This window comes from Papilio polytes, unplaced genomic scaffold, assembly GCF_000836215.1.
Source record: "Papilio polytes unplaced genomic scaffold, Ppol_1.0 DF821511.1, whole genome shotgun sequence".
Lineage (NCBI taxonomy): Eukaryota > Metazoa > Arthropoda > Insecta > Lepidoptera > Papilionidae > Papilio > Papilio polytes.
Window position 1 is genome coordinate 3,268,863 of NW_013527693.1, and position 24,210 is coordinate 3,293,072.

Genomic DNA, 24,210 nt, shown 5'->3' on the forward strand with positions numbered 1-24,210 from the left:
TTAGACAATTTAGGTTTTCATCATAATTCTTGTCCTATCTTTATCACCTTGACGAAAGATAAATTTAAAAAAGAGGCAAATATGTTTCTAAAGTGTGAAAAGTGTTTATCTTGCAAGATGCTTGTCTATCAGATTTATCGTTGCCTCATCTCGTTATGATGGACGATGTAATTTTTGTAACTGTTCAGAACTCGCTAGAGCTGGACTCTGCTCGCCTGATGTATGCATTATCACTCTACAATCTCTCGTGTGTGTAAATGAGCCTTAAATCAAGTTTATCCATTAAATTGCGATCGGAAGATTAAGGGGAAATAACGAGCTTGCTCGGTATTTTTAGTATTCGCGGTAATAGAGGTATTTTTATCGTGCGGTTGTAAATCAGATTTTTCAATTTACACCTGTTACATATTAATGAGGTAGAAAGTACTTATTGCTCTTGGCTTAAGTCTGTTTATTAATATATCTTAAAATGTTTAATACGTTGTCGTACTAAACCTTTATTGAAAGTAATTTGTATTTGTCGTCTAAAAATAATGAATGAAGGAAGCCGATCTTGATCCCGATGTAAATAAAAATATTCTATTTATAAAACAGTATTTTTAAAATATCATTGTAACCTTTGAATATGTACTTACTAAATCAACGATAACTGTAACATATTATTTCCATAAGATTTAGGTTTTACTTATCTGACATGAAGGAATAAAAGAATTTTTAAAAGTATATTAAAAAATATACTGAAATATCAAACGGCAACATACATATATGTGTTAAATTAAGACAATCTGCGTGTAGTATGACATGGGTTATTGTGATGCGCAGACTTCGTGCGTACATTACCTCGTAATTGCTGAGTTTAGTTGCGGGCGACATTGGGTTAGATTGTATCTTTCTGATGTATCGGCCGATGTTGCCCGCAGCAGCCGCATATTGATGGGCTTGCCGCCGACTCGGCCGAGATTACGACGCACTTTATAATACAACATCGGTAATCTTGCCTCACTACACGCTTAAGATGACTTCTTTGTTGTGCTGTTATAACTTGTGAAAGATATTTTTTACATAGATATATATGGTTGTAGTTTTATTATTTGTTAATATGCTCGATAGAAAGCTTCAAAGCTAGGTAAATATAGGGTTAATCTCATAAAAGATGGATGGATTTAATTATGAATGACATGATTTAGGAAGGTTGACAGCACTGTTGTAGATCGATTTGAAAAACGCTTTCTTGTTGTACCATAGAGAATAAGGACTGGGAGATGACTGTTGAATGTCAAAACGCACAGGTAAAATAAACGGCGAATTGAGACTTCGTAGTGGACAGGTATATTATGTTAGTGTAATGTAATCGTGCGTGAAAGCACTCGTGTTGATCACAATCAGCGTGGGTGTCGCGGTCAGAGAATGAGATATTACAGCCGCTGAATAGTCGGAGGCATCATCCGTCAAATTATGCAACTATCTGCGCGGACGGCGGTCGATACGGCGTATGAATTATTCTGAGCTGACTCACTTGTTTTAATAGTGGCTCGATGTTCGGATAAGATTCAAACCAGAGACAGCAATGAGCGAAGGTTTTATGAGTGAATAAAAATGTGTGTAGATGAACGTAGAGATTTTGATCCTCGAATATTAAAGTTGAACAAAGATGAGTTTAAAACATTTTTATGGGGAATAACCTGCGTGAAGCAATATTTTACATGTTTTCTTTTCCATGTTTTGTCAAACACAGTGTTATTTCAAGGGTTATTAGAATAAAGTGCAGTCTGTTATTACTGTCCCTTATTTTAAACGTATTTAAAAACATCAATACTGTGCCTTCGAAACGGTATATTGCCCTAAATGAGCTGAAAAAAACATTAAAAGAATGGTCAAAGTATAATCTATCGAAACAATAGATGACGCGGCGAGATAGTGTTGCAAAATAAAAGGCACGGAGCGGCACCAGGGGGCACGGCGGAGCGCCGGCCACGCTCGATTAGCCCCGAGAGCTCTGTACGATGAATCAAGTCTAACCAGATGCGTTTCTTACTTGCTTTTTTAAGATAATCGATTTATTCACACCTTACCACTTTATCGCTTAAGGTATGTAATATATCATAAATAATATAAATATTTAAATTGTATTTACTATGTGCGGAATACTTAAAGGTTGTAGTTAGTTAATAAAAACACATACTATTATGCAAGTTTCCTTATCATCGAGTTATTGTCTTCTCAGACTAATATTTAAAAGGAAACTTTAGGTTATTTCATATTGAACAACATATCCTGCGAGTTAAATTAATGATACATACGTCTATTACAGAGTTTTAATTCAATATCTACCTCCGTTTTTTTCAATGAACAAACAATACGTTATGGTACTTACGGAAAATTAAATCAATGGTAAGATTGTTTGTTGTTTTTTCCTAATTTAACCAGTTGAGTGTTGTAATATTGGCCTAATAACGTTCTTACGAAACGTTGCTACTAGTTTATACCTATAGAATTTTTATCCTTTTTGTTAACTATGCATCAGAAATTGGTTAATATACTTCGGTATTCAAAGATTGGATTATTAATTGATTGCACTTCGGTACAATTTATCATGTAAATTGTATTAAGATTTAATTAGAACTCTTTTACTCAACCCTGTTTTTCAGACATAAATTTGTTACAACCCTAACTTTCAATAGAAAATAATAGGCGTTCTTCAGTCTTACATCAAAATGTTTCGGTTGCTAATTGAAATGTGAGCAAACGCAAGAATGGTACTGACTGACCGGTGAAAGTCGATTGCGTAACATCGATTTTAGGTATCGAATTTAAAATTAATCATACATCGGATTCATTCGAGTATTTACATAATGATCGATATTGTAATTTTATACAGGGCCGGTTTAATACCTCTATAAATTAATCTATCGTCGATTAGATTACCCAATCGTTAAGTGAAATTATTTAGCATTCGATTTTAAAAAGAGAGCAATTTTTTTTTTATTTAAGAAGTTACAACACTATATCCTCAAAGACGTGACTTCAAGTGTACAAATAATTGCAAAATTTCTTATTGTTTTATTACAAATTAATAATTACAAAATGTATTACATACTTTCGAGTTTAAATTTTAATAAAAAACACGTCGCGTGTAAAATAAACAAAAGGTATTTTTTAATTGGGTAAATTTTTTAAAAACCTATTTTATTTAAATATCTAAAAGAGACCTAACATAGCTAATATTGCAGCTACACTAGTGCATAGAAAACTGTAAGCCTTTTTCGGTCTTAAAAAATAAATCTAACACATTATTTATACAAGTACTAGCTTTCGCCCGCGACTTCGTCCGCGTAGAATTAAAAAAAAAACAAAATTGAGTAGCCTCTGCGTTCTTTCAGACTATCCTCTACGTCTATGCCAAATTTTATCGAAATGCGTTTGCCGTTTAGTCTACAAACTCTAACAAACATCCATCCATCCATCCATCTAAACTTTCGCATTTATAATATTAGTATGATTCAACAATAGGTATGCTTATTTAGAACGATTGACATACTAAAATCAATTACAATTCAGTTCCAAACAATACTGGCTACAGATAAAAAAGTGCTTTCAATTTTTTTCTCGTTCAAGGATATTACATAATGTATAAATATTTTACAATTGATTTTTCCAAAAACAAATTGCAACATAAGCTCCACTCCGTTCACTGACCGTGAAATACGTAACGCTTTTATAATCATTTTAGCAACAATGCATCAAATGGGTGCAATTCGGCTGTTTGGTTGTTACGAATCGGTGTTAATTTTTATTGTATCCGGGTACTAAGTGCTTGTATTACTCACATTAAGTTAAAAGGACAATAAATAAAGAATGTATTAGAAAGGAAATTTTAAGATATTAACCTATTTAAGGTAGATAACAATTAATTAACAAACACGCAGAAATGTTACTAGACATTTTATTGCATACTCACAATAGCTCACTTCCATGGGATGATACCAAACCATCGTTATAATGTGGTAACTAATTTATACGACTATTTTTACGTAGATTTTAAACAATTGCAAAGATTAAAATTATTTCTCCGATCTTAAGAAAATACTCTCTGTAAAAATGTACTCTGTAACATTCCTTATGCTTGGTGCTTGTATATAAAAACTTATTGGATAAAATGAATAAAGTTTTTTTACAATACCATCTTCAAATTCCTATAAGTGTATGCAATCAATCGCTCGGCGGTGTATCGAGTTGTTGACCTGTAATCAACTGTAAAGTTAACTGTAATCAAACATTTAATTTGGTGGACCTTTGTATTCGGTATACACGTCTGGAAGCGATCGCCAAATCGTCTTACGGTATCTGAGACGCGAAAATATATTCTAATAGCCTCTTTTATTATACGTAGCCATTTTCGGAAATGCATATTACATATCTTATAATAGCTTTCGCCCGCGAATACGACCGGAATAAAAAAAAGTAAGTAGCCTATACGTTCTTCTAAACTATCCTCTACATATATGCCAATCAGATCCTTTCAGCAGTTTAGGCTACAAACTCTAAACATCCATCTAAACATTCGCATTAAGGAAAATTACTATATACAAAGTCTCATAAATCTGTAAACTAGAAATCAACCGTTAACGGTTAATATTTTTTTGACGAAGGAAGTATTGTAGAGAGATGGTAAGAAGATGGAAATAATGCAATTTACCTTGTGCTAGGCTCCAAGAGATAGTTTTGTACCGAATGTAATGAAATAGTAATGTACAATAATGTATAGTACCTAATAATACGGATCTACTCAAAGACCAAAGTTGAAGGTAAACATAGAGCATGGAGTTACAGGGTCAATTGGTTATAGCCATGATATTTACCTGTATTCACGCTAGAGGTGTAATTGTATATGCATGTATCATATAAAATAGTCTCAAAACTTTTACCTAATCAGGTATTTACGCTAATAACTTTTTATAGGAAAAATAATGTGGAGCAATAGTAATTTAGTTATCTAACGACAGATGAAACGAAGTTCAAGTCTTCCTCGAGGCGTATAACGCGTTTAGCAGAAGAGCATGTCTCGTCTATTAGCCAGACAAGTCGAAGTGAACCTGACAGGTCGGTCGGTGAGGACGCTTGCGAAGGCGTTGCAATCAGGAAGCGAGTAGTCCCGCCCGCAGCAACGAGCCGCCGCTACAATGTTCCTCCTATTAGAATAGTTGATTGTTCGACTAAAGTGGCTAGTTTTAATTAGCGAGATGTATTGGTCTGTTGAAATGTTTGTTACTAATTGGAAATACTCTCAGTGCTGGGATATATAAGAAGACAACGAATCCATTGAGATGGACGATGTTTCACACGCGATGATCGTATGAAATTTATTTACTTTACATATATTTTTTTATTTTTTAGATTTGTTATTTTTTCATTTATGTAAATAGTATTTGTACCGTTGAAACTTTGTCTTCAAAAACATTTTCTAATCATTTATATTTGGGCGATATCTATGATTAGTGAAAACGCACATTAGAGATTTACGTAGAATAGCAGGTGTTTCTACGTAATGTGAAAACGCGATTAAAATAGACAAGCCAATATAAAAAAATGTTTTAAAGAGGATAGAAAGTCAGTTTGACGATTCATTGATATCCGATGATTAACGTTACTTGCCCATCGAGTTGTAACTTGTTTTGAATGAGAGAAACCGTGTTATAGCTTTTACAGACATTGAAGCTTTTACCGACAAATAAGTGCTTTCAGACTTGAAATCCGAATGCCAACAAATATTGTATTTATAAGGATCACTGAGAGAAGTTTCTACGAACCGACTATTGTTGAATTAAACTCAAAGAGTTAATCGACGTCATCTTTTTCTGTCTTCTATTTTTAAGTATATTCCTTATGAAAAATAAAAAAGAATATTTGTGCGTATACGTTTAAGCTTTCACTTTAAATTCTTGCAGTTTTACTGCACATTCGAAGTTCTTAATTAAAAGTGTAATCAGCGTTTAGCCAATCTTAATAAAAGCTTCAGGAATTCAATCAACGAAAGAGTTAAAGAGAAAAACGATATGAGACTCTTAAATCAATTAGAAATAGATTTCATTTCTTTACGCGATTTTTATGATATAACGGCCAATGAAATGGAAATTGTGTGGTATTAAAATTGTTAAATTATGACCTACCGTTTATAAAGCTGGGAGAAAATGCTTCGTTAAATATTTTCTTTTAATAAAATACTACCACAAATTTTTTTAACTGAGATATGTCTTAAAATAACGATTGAAAATAAGAATCTTACTAATATTATTAATGCGAAAGTGTAAATGGATGTATGCTTTATAAGGTTTGTAGTCTGAACGGCTGAACGAATCTCCACAAAATTTGGTTTAGATGTATAGATATTCTGGGAGAACAAATAGGTTTATTTTATTAATCCCGCGCATCAGGAGTCCCGGGCAAAAGCTAGTAATATAACAATTGTCTATTATTTAAAAACAATACACAAATATTATATCTAAATTACACTGCAATGGAAATTTATTTCGAATGTTTGTGTTAATCTGAAGTATAATTTACAATTGTTACAAAGAGCATACAATTGACCGCATCTCATTCCACCTGCATTAGCTTAAATCGCATTAAATTCCATTATACGCTATGAATAGGTTTATTAACATAATACGATAGTATTAAATTTTACTAAAACATTTTGCGACCGCAGATTATATTAAGATACTCCGCAACTTTGTTAGCTAGCCAGTATTGTTAAATATTCTAAATTTTAATTCAAGTTTCGAATAAAGGGAGATATTTGTTTTTAAAATAATTTATTTTCAGTCCGTATCTCGAGTGTAAGCTTTAGGCTTTAAGAGATAAAAGGTCTTTACCTTTAAATCGTTAAAAGATAAGATAACGAATAAAGTAGAACACTTTATTTTTACACACATTTTTAGTTTCAATAAAGTGTCTTTTGTTATTTCTGCGATTTAAATTATTTTGGTCATTTTGAAAAAAGAATATGACTTCATACGTTCTTAATTTCGTCCACTGTTTTCAAGTTAGTCAATTATTTTAAATATTTTATTGTAATTGAAACATTATCAGATTATAATTACCATAATAAGCTTGGTAATAAATATATTTCGCGTGTGTGGGCGATACTTAACGCGTGTCGACGCCGAAAGGGAGCGCTGTGTGGCTACTCTCTGGAAAATCGCTCGGATCGGTTACGACCCGATGGACAGATACCGTCGGCGTTAAAACGTTTACAACGAATTAACACAACGTAATTTAAATTATAATAAAATTTAAACAATGTACATTCGAAACACACGTATTGTTAATGAAAATCGTTTCGTAGCTTAGCAAAAAAATAAATCTTCTGTCGACTTTATATTTATTAATAACTAACTTTCGCCCGAAATTTATTCCACGTTAAATAAATAAACAAAATAAGTAGACAATGTGTTCTTTCAGACTTTCCTCTACATCTATGCCAATTTACATTGTGATCACTTTAGTAGTTTAGGCTACAAACTTTAACAAACATTCATCCATCCAACCATCCATCTAAACTTTCGCATTTATAATGATAGTAAGATATGCTACTCTATAAGCTACTAAAACAGGTTTAATCACACTAACAATTATCAAATCAAATAGTTACATGTGCTTGTTTAAAGCACCAGCAATAAATAAAATCAGTCTTACAATGTATATTAGAACTGACACGAACGTTGTAAACACGTAGTAAAATAGTCAAGCATTCACAAAGAGAGACGACAGGTTACGATTATCATTGGCTTCCCATAACGCGGCGTCACAATGTTAGATAGCAGACGCGCGCAATGAAAGGTTACCAACCTCGGGACGCGTTCCATTCTCACTACCGTGTGGGAATATTAAAGTATTCCCTCTCTCGCATGACTTATATGTAAATTCAATCGATTATATTTCTAATTTATAGTACGATCCCACATTTTTTTATAACTTTGATATTGTATAACACAAATGTAATTTTCAACTAAGGATAAACTGACCACTTTGTGGCCAAACATTCTGGTTGCCATAACGTCTGTGATATTATTAATTCAGCTTGAAAGATTTATGGTTAAATGCAATTTTATAATTTAAAACAAATGACGTACGAGATCCAACAACTAAAACAGATAGTTATTTCAAAGGAATAATCAAGGATGTACAACGTGTTTTATAAGCATAGAAATAAAATTCCCTTGTACGTACAGACGTGAGAGATGGTGTAGGCAAAGTATCGCTGACAGTATGCTTTATGTCGTGTCAACGCTTTCCTGTTTATCAGTAAGAAGTGTAGATACAAGCCCGGTCGGTGTTGGATAGGACCTATAGCAGATCGTTATCTAAGGTATGCTGATACGTAATTGATACTTGCTATCATTTGATATATCAATAGGCAATGGAATTTCTAACAGTTCCTTAATGGTAAAATCCTTTACTAGCTACACTAAGGAACTGTCCTTACTCATTAGTACATCTTAGTTGATGTTATGTCAACACTTCTAGTATCTACTACTTCTTATAAGTTTTCTTTTTTGTAATTTCGAAAATACTGAAAAATTCATTTATGTTATGCCATAAAAACAATTTCCCACAGAATTACTAATCACTTTTAAAGCGCGGTAATTTACCTCGCTGAGAGAGAAAATGTCGTTTTGATTTACTAGTACCAGAGAGTTGAAACGATAAAATATACAGGAATACTGTCGAGACAAACGTACCGACCGACGTAAGTTCTATAAAATTGAAGGAACAGTTAAGTTGAATAACGGCCAAGCGACTTCCTTGTGAATTTTGCTCACTAATTGATTTATACGAGACGTTTCGAGACCTTGTTACGTGAATGCTGGATAGTGGATACGTAGCCCTCAAACAATAGACCATAATTTCATACTTAATTGCATTACAAGACTCGGTTACGGAATGGGACCGCTTTCGGTTCAACTTCGTATCGTTTTAGTTACGTTTAACCTTTTGATCTCCCAATTCCTTTGCGATGAATACGATATAAAAATGCTAGAATAATAAAATGTTTTTTTTTTTTTTATATAATGTTTTCTAATAGTATTATACTAAAAAAACAATTGGGGGGTTATTGCGTCTGTGTATTATATTGTTTATCTGTAAGTACATGATTGAAATACTTAACTTAAAAAAGTAAGGTCGTTAATGCTTCAGAGTTCGTGTAATATTTTGCGGGAAAAATATGCTACTAAGTTAACCTTTAAACTTAAGTCCCAATTTGTTGAAAATTCTAAGTTGCCAAATTAATAATAGCAACAGGTCTGAAATAACACAAAGTATTAATTTCCATTCTATTAACGGGAATTTCTTTCCTTGAACAGTTAAGTTCATTCATAACTCATGTTAAGTTCTCACTTATTCATTGTTCATACGCCTTTCGTCTGTTCTGCGGTTACTATGGAATTGTGCGCTTTGCAAAAACTTTCCTATGTTTAAATGTTTACCTCCATGTGGTAAAGTCTACGGTACTTTAAGAAATGAGAAAATAGTTAAACGTAATTAATGACCACACTATAACTTCAAAGTACGCTTTTTATTTTTTTTTTTTTTAATTGTATATAATTTATAAGGCAAAAGCGTTGGCATAAAATTAAAACGATGTGTGATATCGTATACCATAACTTTAACCAACTTTTCTCGATGGGTATTTTAACGAAGTTACAGTCCAGACCTATTATTTAAGGTACTCGAAGTGTAATAAAATATACACAAATTAAAGTGCACGGAGCACTTTAAACTTTTATGATATGCAGACAGGATGGAAAGGAAACTTACAGCGGGTATACACTATCTCTATGTGATTTAAGGGGCGTTCTGGTATGAAACGTTTAAGAATCGATACTATACATAAAACACGCGCTTGTTAATATTCCAAAGCGTGTCTTGCGTAAATGGATGGATTTGTATGATGTCAGGGCGATAGGACGCTTATCTTAGACTTCGATTAAGAATAGTTAATATTAATAATGCGAGGTTCAAAACGCAAAGTAGTAGTCACATTGTAATTATGAATTTCAAATGATGTGACATTTGTATATAAGCACTATTGCTCTCTGTTTTTACCAATGAAAATGAGAGGGATGGGAATACTGTAAAACAGTTGTTACAATAGTAGAGACTCCTTATGTAGTATTGGGACGCATTAACAGTACAGGAGCGCCGTTTGAAACGACATCCTGTTGAGCCGGGTTACACCGAATGTCTGAGTACGTGCGTGGACAGCGTTGTAAAATCCAGGGCCACTTAAACTGCGGTTCGTAAATCTAATATTAAACTTAAGATGCGGTTGGGTCACGACCACTAAAAAGCTTTGTGTTAGTGTTGTATAAAATTATTAATAAACATTATTATATTTTTTAGCAAGTAAAAGGAAAAATGAGTATGTTAGCACTTTAAGTTGTTTTTTTATCATACTAATATTATAAATGCGAAACTTTAGATGGATGGATGGATGTTTGTTAGAGTTTATAGCTTAAACGGTTTAACGGATTTCTATGAAATTTGGTATAGATGTAGAGGATAGTATGGAAGAACACATAGGCTACTTCTGTTTTTTTAAATGCCCCACGGAGTTGTGGGCGAAAGCTAGTTTGAAATAAATTCTATAAAAAGAGTTTGGCTTCAAATATAAATTTACACTACTATATTTTATTAAAATATTATTAATTGGTAACTACAGTTTAATGTTTTGTACGAATCTAAACAAAAAAACTGGGTAACAAAAGCGATCTAATCCTTAGCCCATATTAAGTGTTTGAAAGTAACAAAAGAATGTGAAATACAAATAAAATATTTACAATGTGTAACACGATTGTGTTGCATTCGTGGAACACAAATACGTGGTACCTAGTGCTGTAACCAATGTGATATGAATATTAAAATGTTATCGATTGTGCAGTACTCGAATGTCGATATGCTGCGTTCCAATTCATATGGAATTTAGGTTAATCGATAAATTAAATCGATTAAGTATCGAAACATTCTCTATACGACAAGAATCGGTTGTACCGCGAAAATGTACAAAGACTTTTAGTTAAAATTAATATAGAATTAGACTCTTGACATCTTTCACATCCCTAATAAGCGGTTTAGGTAGAGATACTTAAGACATCTAACCCGCTTGTCACCGCAGGTTACCTTATATTTTACAAGTCATTGACTCCAAATTATCTCGAAAATCGCTGAAGTTAGTTATTTAAATAAACTTTCTGTATTAGTACATTTACATTAGTAAATAAACACATACAATTCTCAAAAAAAAACTGCATTCACTCGTATTAATTTGATATACGAAATTTGTATTCTTTGGTATACGAAATTCAACCTTAGGCAATTGCAATAACGTGTTTTATTCGCTGTTCATTGTCTTGCATCATCACAAGTCACAGTAACAGTCTGTATACATAAATACTTACAAAACTCTATTAACATCAACTTACGTGTATTGCTTAATACAAGTATGAAGCTTTAACGTAATAAATATGAATGTAAGTTTGATTATTTTACAACACTAAAGGACGACATTTAAGTATGTAATAGCGTTTTTTAATAAGACCATGATTAAACACAAAATTCCATTGATAATTTGATATTTGTTTAAGATTCGTTTTAACATTCGGTTATTAATCGATTATAATAAAACAAGCTTTCGCCTGCGACTTTGTCAATCTTCCTATGTATTCTAGACTACATCCATGCCAAATGGCATCGAAATCCGTTCAGTCGAATCTAAACTTTCATCCAAACTTTCGCATCCATAATATTAGAAAGATATGTAAAGTTTTTACATTTGTAACGATAATTTGTTGACTGTCATAATTTATAACCTTAAATGTTTCTTGGATAAGTAACAAATTAAATCAATCTCACTCAACCGGTCACTCATAATGCCCTAGACAACTGACAACTGTAATCCAGTCTGGTAACCGGCAATTTTATAAAGCGAGAGAAACCAAACATTACCGCCAACCCACTTGAGTTGCGAAGAAAAGAAAATGTATTGGGAACTCGTCGTCCCAACAAGAAAGAGAAATTGCCCGATAGGGGAATGAAACTTGGCGATTGATTTAATGGGTCGTGAAAGTTATTACTCACTTATACCCGCGACTTTACTCTTATTATACGTCATTATTAGTTTTATTAAAGTGTGAAGTTTTGTACCGAATTAAGTTTTATCTTATTGATTAACTGGAGAAATGTTTTCGTTAATATAATAGTCATGTGTTTTTACATATTTTTATCGACATGATGTAACGGTTTATCACTTTACTTTTCAATTATCTATATCTATACTAGTCTATACCATCTATACTAATATTATAAAGAAGAAACATTCGTGTTTTTGTATGCATTGAAATAACTCAAAAACTATTGGACCGATTACAAAATTTTGCACCTTTAAAAAGCTAATTAATCTGCGAGTAATATAAGCTTCTTTTTTTCTGATTATTAATTTCACACAGACGAAGTCGCGAACATCAGCTAGTTTTAAATAATTTAAGTCCAAATGGTATTGTTTGCGGAACAAATTTTAGTTCCGATAGTGAATCTTGAGAAGCTCGGACAAGAGCACAGCACAGCGGGGTACGACCGTACATTTCTATGGTTTATTGTTCCAAACCTGTTTACAATTATACCTTACGTTTCGTACACGCTGAATAGAAATACAATTGATATGAAATTATAATTGAATTTGTATTCAGAAATGTTTAATTGACCAAAAAAATGACAACGCAAAATTGTAAATACAACTACTTCATTTAGTTTATAATTCTCTTTAAATTAGTACGAAAGAGTAACAAAATGTATATTTGTAAATATAAAAATTATTGAAAACTCAAGGATATAATAAAAACAAAACAACCTTCAAATAAACTTGTACACAAAACAATCGAGAATGTTTAAAATGTCATCCGAGTTAGATTTTTAAAACAAATATTAACATTTATTTACAGTAATAATATAATTATTAATAACTAAGAACTCGTAGGGGATCACGTGAGACATTACCCGTGGCTAGTTGGGACAACGCGGATGCAAGTCGAAGATTTATCACGCAGTCGGTGGTCGTAAATAACTTGGTTGCGCGAGGGGCGGAAAGGTCGGGCCTGAGTCGAGAGGCCGCGGCTCCCAAGGCCGATGGATAGATACCACTCGGCCCCACCTGTAAACTGGTATACGCATTGTGCTAAATTGGTAATCGACAATTATCTGGAATGCATTGTTAAAACAATCTAGTTATTAACAAATTATTATGTACGGAATTTAATAGATATACAATGATGTTTTTATGGAAATTTAAGTTTTCATAATTACATAATTTGTATTTTTTTTCTCTTTATTTTTTTAATGGACTTTTGCTCCTTAGAACATGTCAGTCCCAAAATATCGTAAACTAAATACCGACACCATACAATTATAAACAAACACAATACAGAATAAGAAAATGAAAAATAAATAAAAAACATAATTTGTACTAATCAAATACACTTTAAATTATCTAAATAGGTTTTTTTCTTATACAAAAATATGTATTTATGAATATTTAGCTTTCTCAATAATGTTATTAAGAGCTTACAAGTAAGTTTTCTAAAATTACCACTGTGAATCAAAAGTATAAAAACACTTTTCGATACTGCATCAAAGACTCCTAAGGTCTTCGGTTCAAATAAATAGTGTTGCTAAATTTTTATATCGATAAAATTAACAAAACAGATAATCATTAATCATTGCAATAAATATTATTCAAGGCTTTATTAGTAAAGATTTCAGTACATACATTGGCTAATATGTCGGCCTCACCTCGTAAGTGTTCAGAGGCCGCTCGTTGGTCAGGGATTGTCTCTGGTTACCTTTCGATAAATTGTGTTACTAGTAATACGATAGCTTTATGTTTGTTATACCACCTTTACACCCGCATGCAATAAAGCATACTAATTTATTTAACTATACAGAAAATACCTTTTACTGTTTTTTTTTTAAAGGGAATAGAAAATATATGTCCTTTATTGTACAAGTGATGTGAAACGTTGATTTCTAAGAACTAATACTACAGCAGTTTTTAAGACTAGAAACAAAGTATGAAGGAGTTTTGGCATATTTAATTAAAACTGTCAACATTTTAATCATAGTATTCATACTTTCATACTAATATTATAAACGCGAAAGTTTAGATGAATGATTGTTAGAGTTTGTTGCCTAAACGGCTGAACGGATTTCGATGAAATTTGGTATAGATGTAGAAGATAGTCTGATAGAACACATTTTTTTTTATAACATAAGGTGGCAAAGGAGCAACCGGCCTCCTGAATCCGCCAATATGGCAAACCGACCGCTGCCCTTGGACATCTGCAATTGCAGATGCGTTGCCTACCCTTACCCGACGGAGGAGAAGACGCACTTAAAGAGGACACTTCCCTTCCTATGCATCTCCTCCACCGTCAAATCCACTTCCCCTTTCCATCATAGGCTACTCGCTTTTGTTTTTTTTAATTCCACGCGGAGTTGCTGGTGCAAGCTAGTATGGATTATTATTACAGTTTTAATGAAGTTTTTAATGAAACTTACAATGTTGTCATCGTTATTCATTTCATATTGCAAGACATTAGTATCGAGTTACCTATCCGCTCTATTTAGCGAAGGGCGATGAATGACACGTTCATTATGCAACTGTGATCATTTGTAATTATTACTAACAATTATATTCCTATTTAATAATGATTTCATGATCATTCACTTAAATTACGAATTTTAAATGAGACACCACATGTATCTTTATTGAAGAGTGTTGAAGCACATCACTATTTGATAAGGAACGAGCTCACCATTATAATAAAAATATTTATAAATGTAACAGTTAATTTTCCTTTTTAATTTAGTTTTATTAAGCATTAATCTTTGAACTAACTTTAACACCACAATAGTAATACTCTTAATGTACCAAAAAAACATTAAAACCACTAAAATATCACAGGTCTATAAAATTAATACTTATGCTGAAGCGTGAATAGGTTTCCTTTAATCTAAATTTCCTTGTGTGTTGCCTTCATTGGGCAGTGAACCCCATAATCCTATCAATGATCACGTGCATTAAAATAGAAACAAAACTAAATTAATCAAGTGTCGTAAATGTGACATTAAAATGTACTATAACTTCGTCCTTACACCATTAACATTAGTTTTAATGGTCGAAATTAATGCGTCGCAATCGTTTCCTGGAAATGCGTTTCCATAGAAACGGTTTATGCTAATGAGGGTTTACTTTTACTGAGATATATTGTGAGATAAAGTTGTCTTATAGACGAGACAAAAAGAGGATTGGAGGATTGTCGCGGGTACTTTACGTTCGATTATCGCGTATTCGATCGTGAGTCTCGGCAGATGTCGCCGCGAGCGCAGCCTCTGCGACGCCGTGATTCATACGATAAGGCGGCACTGAGTCTGTCTGCTGCCATTAATTGAGAATTTGTCTCGAACGCAAACCTGTGTACTTATTTGCAGCCTGAGAATTCAATGCATAGAAATTATAGCAATGTTTAAGACTGATTAAAAAGATTTATCAATTTATACGTCAAACACTCATGAAACTCTAACAAAATGTTCTTACCTCATGTTATTAGTTAGCTAGTCTTTGTTATAGATTAATTTTTGTAGTTTAAATGATGATCGCACTTTTTAATATAAACCTTTTAAATGAGCGATTAAAGTATCAAATCATTTAAAGTACCCACACAATACCCTCATCGTATTTTACAATTGAAATATAATCGACTAAGTATTGAGCGCTTGCGTTACCACTAAACATATCTTTCAAAGCGCAGTGCATTATTTTAATATTTAATATTGCTATTGGAATATTACTCGGTGTGTACCAGCCCTTATAGGCTCAATTTACTGTGTACTAATCACGTCGGCCAGTGTAGAGGGCATGAATGAAGCAAAATGTTCCGCCGGCTGCGTAGGCAGGCCTCCGTCGTTAGATAAACTTGAAGGCACTCATTAATATCCCTCGTATTTAATAGCGTGCGGAATAACGAGGGAATATTAGCTGGAATTAATTTAGTAAGCCAACGGAGAATTCTATTAGCTCTAAAACTTTAAATTTGTAACTATATTTGACTATAAAAATTTGAAATTAAGAACCGGATACGAAAAATGTTGCAGTTTTGAGTTTTATGTTTTCTATCGTTAGACGTATTTTCTTATTATTTATTAGGTCGTTAATCGACAAGAAAAGTAATTGGAAGTTGGATGAGTTTTGAAAATAAATCATATCGCGTGTTGTATACATTAATTTAAATGGATATAAAAGATGGAATTAGAATAGAAATTTTGAATAATAATTGACTTTGATATTTATAACTTGTTAATGATAGAACATTTGTCTGAATATTTGCATACATAAATACAGGATGCGTTGATATATAATTGTTGAATATTTATAGATTAGTGAAAGCGTAGTTTTCAGATCACTGTGTTTTGATCATTCAAAGATGTGTGTTTTTATATTCGTAAAACTTGATTAGACTTCCTTGAGAGCCGCAATGCCTTCATTTGCTACAAAGCCTAAATTGTAGCGAACAAAATATTGTACTATTGTACCAATTGCAGTGTTAAGGTGAAATTTGTATATTGTTAACATTATACATTTTATTAAACTTGAGCGACAGTCTTTGTCACCGTGAACCGGTTCACTGGTGTGCTGGCATACTTCGTGATTACTTTTACTTCTTCGTATTAACAAAATAAATGTTAACACAGGTGATACACGATACAGGTCAAATGGAAACTAGATCGTATTTATAAATAGTTCTACTTCGCTATTAGTTTATTGCTTGTTTTCTAACTATATGGAAACTAGCCGTTGCTCGTGACTTATTATTGTTATTCATAAATAACGTAGCTTTTAAAATCGGCCCAGTAGTTTTTGAGTTCAATACACCCAAAAATAAAAATCTTTATAATATTAGTATAGATTTATGTCGTAGTCTTTTTAAGGGAAAAAATATCTTCTAAATAAATGCAGCATGCTGTTGCATTTTTAACTTTGTTTGATTTTTATAGAATTAATAGGTATTACCTAGAATTATCGTCACCACTTAATATTGTATGCATATATAGTTCATGTTTATCTTATGAAACTTTTAAGTGCATTTGAAAAGTTATTCTTCAGTAAATTTGGGCGATATCGATATAAAATACTATGTTTGCATTTCACGTATACTATCGACACAATGACACACGTAGAAACGCTCAATAAAACTGCGAGTGTAAACTAAAACAATGTTTAAAAAGTTTTCGCGCGACCTTACGAACTTTTTGCTTTCTAAATCTCACCGACTACAACACATTGTGTAAATCGACTGTGTATTTAGATATATGTGACACGTTTCATTTTATAAAAAAAATGAGAATATTTCAGCCGCGGAATTTCTAAAAAATGAGCTATAACTTTCGTTTTACATTTTAAAATATGTTAAAAGTCAAAAATCTATGTTTCAAGAACCGTCTCAAAGACAATTTACTTCTCTTTCATTCTTTTCAAGAGAAATATAGAAAACGTTTTTCTAATCATGGTACGAGATTTACAAAATGACGTTGCAACTACTGCTACATGACATGAAATTTTTAGTAGAATATCTGTTTTTACATGTACCGTAAGGTAAAAATATCTAAACGATGTGAATTGAAATGCCAAACAAATCACACGTTAAGTATTAGAACAGTATGCAGCTAGGAATAACGGTTGTGGTTACAAACGAGTGTTAATTCTACAAATGATAACGTGAAGTTCCACTACTTCGATTGTCGATTTTACGTCAATTTTTTTTTAAAACAATTAAAGCCTAGTTTAACATAATGTGTGAGTATCAGCGGATAGTGAAATATTTCGCTTTTATGAAGTGATCGTAACTGTACTTAATAGAAAATCATTAAAACCAGCATCGCACGACGGCTAATAACAGCCTGCAGTGAGATACCATCGCTAACTGTTCCTCGATCCCGCGTGGACTAGCTTAATTATTGATAGTATAACATTTGTATGCTTCTAAAATACAATTATCCTCTAACTCAACTTCGTGTTTCAATTTATAACTGTTGGAATCAAAGCGTTATGTACATTATCGTATTAGTCAAGATTATCAAAAGGAAGGAGGCTAGAGGAAAATTAAATTATATGTCTTGAGATCGTTGTTTGCAGTATACGCCTGTAAATAAACGTAAATAAAATTCGTAGGATTAACAAAGAAATCTATAGAGAAAAAATACAAAATAATCTATTTCAAACTGTTAACATTTTTTTTATATGTCATTTGTAATCTTACTGGTGGGAAACCTTAGTAGTATTACGAGTAAATACGAGTATATTGCAGCTCTAAGCCTGTATACATTTACCAAATTTCGTAAGTCTCGAACACGAGACGGTGTATGCACTGACAAATATATCACTGCCGCCACGTTTCAAATCCAGCATTATTAAAGACACAATCACGAATCCTGCCCACGATTCGCCACTTCATCAAAGATAAGCCTTCATTCAGCTAACATGATAAACTTCTTACGGTTATCCGTTACTAAGCGGACGTTTTGTAACCGGCTTGTCTGATTAAAACTATAATCTGACGAATTCCGTTGCGTTGCTTAACCCTTAAATGTATATTGTTGGCAAACAAAAATATAGTTTTTGTTGAAACCAAGGTTTTTTAATTATTTTTCCCTTAATCTGTGACACAAAACCTATACTGAAATTTAATTTCATAATTAAATAAAAAATCATGCGTTTAAGGGTAAAACGTACACAAAAGTGTTCATTATTTCGTACCAATATTATAAATGCAAAAGTTTAGATGGATAGATGGATGTTTATTAGTTTGTAGCCTAAGCGGCTAAACGGAAGTGGATAAAATTTGGCATAGATGTAGAATTTAATCTGGAATAAACATAGGCTAGTTACTAATGTTTTTTCTTTTTCAATTCCACGTAGACAGAGTCGCGGGCAAAAGCTTCACAAATAAAACAAATAACTTTTTTTTAAAATAACTAGTGTTTCATAACAAATAAAAATTATTCAATTAAGTTCACCTATTTTGGTTTTAAAGCAAACATGTAAACGGAATAAATGTTATCTGGGAAACCAGTTTGAACTTCAGATTTGATTATTTCAAGATTTGCTTCATTAAATATTGTCAGCATTTGTTTGTACGGGCGAGTAACAGATGAATCTTCATCGTCATATTCAAGTTCGTCAGTTGGTGCTATGTTTTCTTTTATAATAATCATACCATTAGAAGCTAGAGATTTGCTGCATTTACGCAAAAAGTCTACAAGATCATTGTTCGTCAGGTATCCTAACACCCATTGACACCAGATCAAGTCGTATATCTTGTCTGGTTTAAATTTCTGGAGGCTCTTATGGTATAATGTTCCGAGTTTCACATTGTTTTCACCAATTACCTCTGCAGCGGTGTTGATAAACTTTTCATCTTGTTCAACTAAATCGACTTTATCGAAATAAGGAACTAGTAAATATTTGCTGACTCTACCGACGCCCGCTCCACAATCCAAAGCTAGTTTTGTATCCAACGGGTCTTCCAGTGTTAATAAGTGATTTAAAAATGTTCTCGAACCATCTATGTCAATGTCTGAAATATGACCGAAGCCACCGAGCACGCCGTTTACCGTCGCCGGTACTTTAGCCCAGTAACTTGCAGCTTTTTTGTAAAATTTTATCTCTGCCATTGTCGGACATTTTTAACGCTGAATTTGATGACATTTGTGACAACTAGTGTTTTATTTAAAATATGTAAAATAAATAACAGCCAGTATTATCGTACACGATCAATACGTTAAGTGGTCTTCAATCAAATTGGTACTAGACTTGCACAACTATTTATATTTAGCTAATGCGGAAAAATCCAAATAATAGACTTCAGTTTTATATCACAATCTACTGATTTTATGTATTTCAAAATTCTGTACCTTTAAAATAGCAATAATCATAATAAAAAAAAATTGCATCATTTTTGTTGCAGGCGCTGATAGCGGCAGTAAACGAGACGCCGGAGGAGGACATCCGCGATGCTCTGAAGCAGCAGACGGAGCAGCTGGCGCTGGTGCCGCGCGGCCCGGAGCTCGTCAAAGACACCGTCGCGTACAATACCACTATCAAGACTGATGACACCGTGAGTTTCAAAGACATATAAGTTCACCTAATTTATTGTACTCGTTTTAAAAAGATGTAGTTTTTGGAGTTTTATATGTTTTGTTACTGGCAGGCAATAGTTTACACAGATAGGATGGGTTTTCAATATGGGAACAATGTGTATTTAAATTTTATAAGGAATAGTACAACTGATGTTTTTGTAATAATAAAGGCACAGTTACTTTTAATGTTTCGTTAAACACTGACGTTTTTTTTATTTGTAGAAGGAACTGCGTGCACTGCGTCCGGACGGGACGCTGGTGACGGAGACGCGGCATACCAGGGAGGAGGAACGGCTCTGCGACGAGGACTTGCCCGAACAAGAGGTCCGATAAGTGCAATATAACAAAAGAATGCTTTTTTACCCTGTTAACGATGTATAATGCAATGGATAGCCACTGTGTCCGCAAATCGGTGGTCCATTTTGTTGCGACATCTGTCCCAAAATTATAGTTGACTAAAATTCCGCTCGCAGTAGTATATAATGGCATTAATTTGACGACTAAATAAATAAATAGATGAATAAAGGCTTGTTAAAACAGTGTTAATTTGCCTTAGGCCGGTGGCATAGCGAGCGACGAGAGTGTAGTCGAGGAGCGCGGCGGTACGGAGAAACGCCGACGCGAGGACCTGGAGCGCAGCACCGACCTGATGGCGGGCGGTCTGCGCCTCGCCACACAGATACACTCCAGAACACGCACCGAAGAAGGTACAGAAATCTGTTACTGAATGTTTGATAGAATAAAACAATCTGATCATGTATATATTAGGATGGAGCACACCAACATATAGGTTACTAAAGATATGACTAGAGTAATATTTTAATGGATTTTTTTTTTGTTTTATACAGTTGAACGAGAAGGACAACCAAACATGGACGACGATTGGGATAGTTTATCGGTGAGATTGCGACGCCAGCGCCGCCTACGTTTGAACGGTGAGCAATAAAACTAAAATTGTATTACTACTCAATAACAGATGGCGCTAAGTACGAAGTGGAGTTTCATTATTCGCGTTTTTATTTTTACAACATTAGATGGCGCTGTTTTTACTTGTACCAAAATAAAAAGAAATCTAGTTTTTAATAGGGTAAATCTTATTTAAAAGTACATATATAAATAGTTATAACCTTTTTATCAAGATTTTTTTATATGTACGCAATTTCTACATTGTGTCTAGTCATAAAAGTGGTCAAAGCATATCAATGACTGTATCCGTATGGTATTGGTGACCGTATTGGTTCTGCCCACGGGGAAACAAGACTGTTATGGTAACAAGTTATGTTGTATTGGTTGTTAATCGTTCATTCTTTAAAAATAATTATACCCCAAGGCGTTGGATAAATGCGTCGTTGTAATACTCATTCCACGAGATATTGTTTTGTATAATTTTAAGTCACTAAACTGTTTTAAGATCAGCATAGCCATTACGATAGTATGTTCATTTCACCATATGATAACGCTTTCATTCATAATTTTTTTATCTATACTAATATTATAAAAAGGAAAGATTTGTATTTTTGTATGTATTCGATTCACGTAAAAACTAATACTGGGTCTATTTCAAAAATTCTTTCACCAATAGAAAAGTAAAGTACTCGTAACATAGGCGACATTTTTGTTACTTTTTTTTCACGTGGGCGAAGTCGCGAGCAACAGCTAGTTGTTAAATAATTTACCAACCGAAATACAAATAGATCGATGAAATTCTAAAGACTATTGTTAATATAAAACAATCGTCTTTTATATTTACAGTTAGTATGAACATTAGCGCAACTGAGAGCACCTGCTTCATTATGCTTTTATGTGCCAGTAACTGTCTTGATGAGCCGACACACGACAAACATGCATACCATTACCGTGTATATAATTAAATTAATGTTATATCTAACAAACATTATAAATGCGAAAGTTTAGATGGATGTTTGTCAGGGTTTGTAGCCTAAACGTCTGAACGAATCTTGATGAAGTTTGGCAAAGATGTAGTGATAATCGGGAAGAACACATAGGCTTTTTTTAATTTCACGCTGACGGAGTCGCAAGCTAGTAACTTATAAAGCTTTGGTAGAAATGTAATTCTTAAGCGCTAAAAAAAGACCTATTAAAGAGGAACCTTATATTTGCTCTCACTATGCGTTTTTCATGTTCACCAATGAGTTAAGACCACAATAAAATACAATAATATCCACACAAAAAATCAATCGGAAAATATAATATTTCTCTTTTCTTCATAAAATGAACTCTTAATCTGCAGCATATTTCTAGGTATGTTGCTAAAGTGAGGAAATTAGACATGGAACTCCATTGAATTTTTAGTTTCAAATCAATGGAAATGGAAGTTATAAATCATACAAAACTGAAATTATCAAGATTAAAATAGATTGGATAACTTTATTGAGGATCTAATCAAGTGCTTATGCAAATCACAACCTTCTGTCACCTTATACAGCAAAATACAACTTGATGTGTGTATTCTGTTATCGACTGTAGCCTTGATATACGTCTAAAGCCCGCTACACACGCTCAGTTTTATCTGATAGTTTTGTCTGAAGAGTCCGATCGTTCTGGTAAATTAAAATAAACTGAAGACTGTTCCGTTCCGAGTAAGTAAAGGGCTAAACAATTGTTTTCAGTAACTTGTAGTTAATAAATCTATGTACATCTAAATAAAAACTTTGTTAAAAATGATATCATAATCACTTGGTTTCAGACTTTTTAATTTAAATATATTTTTCTCATGAAATTTATATCGTATGACCATTTATACAAAGCTATTTTGAACCACATAATTATTTTCTTAGCAGTGACGATGATTGTATACGTTGCTAATAATGACGGATTAAAAAAAACACTTCAAACGAAGAAATGTTTTATGTAATTAGATTGTGCGTTCAGATAGATAATATGGGTAATTTAATACGGGTCCATCAGATGCCGTATTTGGTCAATCATTGTGCCCACGTAATACTTACGAGGTCGTTTGTGACTCGTCTTTGCGCACGTCTAAACCCATGGCCTATTCCTGTATTTATTATTTTATTTGATATCTTTAGAGTTTGTATGCCATTATCATCTTTTTAATAGTCTATTTAATAGTCTAAAAATATGAAAAAAAACTATGTAAAAGTCTTATTTGTGAATCCAAATTAAACATAAAAAAATGTAATTTTAATCAATGCGTTCCTAAGCACCGTTAGAACAATTTTAGCATTATTCAGGTCATTTTATTCCTTACAAGTACAGCGAAAGTTTTTTTTTCTAACGTGTTATGTGGTATTTGATTCCTTAAGAAGTTCTTAATGAGCCTTTCGTCATTTATTGACGGAGTACTTGTGAATTCCGCGGTGTGTAAATTTCGATTGCAGAGACGCAGGTTCCAAAGTCTTTTGCAATTTTCTTAGCATAGTTTTACTTACAATATTAACGGTACTTATGTTACTCTATTTATTGAGGTTCGTTAGTTATTTTTCTGTTTACTATTTAAAATAAAGTAATTGGATATTAAGTACATTTAGGAATTTTATAATTTAGGATATAAGCATGAAAAATCAAAATATCAAGAAAGCATTTTTTTTTATGTTTTGTTTTGTCTTAGATAAAGAATCTAGTAATATGCATATATGGTAATAAGTAAGGTAAAAAGGAAATGCATGATAACCTCTGAGCTACATTAGCATAAATGTGAATAATCCCGTCGCGATCTTTGAATTGTTTAAACTAAGGCTACATTTCTTGTCCGTAATTAGAATAATCACTGAAACGGCCGCCATGACCTAGAAATAATTACGCGCTTCATAATTTGTCGCGTCGGTACTGTCTTGCAGCTGTTAAGTAAAAATGACACCCGTGTTTGCAGCTCATTGCATTGACCTTCGTTAGTTTGGCAAACTTATTGACTGAACGATTACGCCACGTTGCGTGCTAGTGAGGATGGGAGCGGCCCCGCCAGCCGCCACTCAAACGTGA

General features: G+C 32.9%; 2 protein-coding genes across 2 annotated transcripts in view; one reads left to right on the top strand and one right to left on the bottom strand.

Moving 5' to 3' along the window:
* Window positions 1-24,210, top strand: part of LOC106108451 — a 56,527-nt gene that overhangs the window by 24,457 nt on the left and 7,860 nt on the right. The window contains exons 7-10 of the mRNA XM_013289616.1: window positions 20,076-20,225; window positions 20,470-20,571; window positions 20,804-20,954; window positions 21,096-21,190. Of these exons, the coding sequence (XP_013145070.1) occupies window positions 20,076-20,225; window positions 20,470-20,571; window positions 20,804-20,954; window positions 21,096-21,190 (498 nt within the window). The remainder of the gene's footprint in view (window positions 1-20,075; window positions 20,226-20,469; window positions 20,572-20,803; window positions 20,955-21,095; window positions 21,191-24,210) is intronic.
* Window positions 19,100-19,838, bottom strand: LOC106108535 (N-terminal Xaa-Pro-Lys N-methyltransferase 1-like). Its single transcript, XM_013289725.1, has one exon. It carries the CDS (start codon window positions 19,780-19,782, stop codon window positions 19,126-19,128), a length of 657 nt encoding a protein of 218 aa, XP_013145179.1. The 5' UTR covers window positions 19,783-19,838; the 3' UTR covers window positions 19,100-19,125.

Coding starts and splice junctions, on each gene's coding strand:
- LOC106108535 (XM_013289725.1), bottom strand. CDS start 19,782: ATGGCAGAGATAAAATTTTACAAAAAAGCTGCAAGTTACTGGGCTAAA.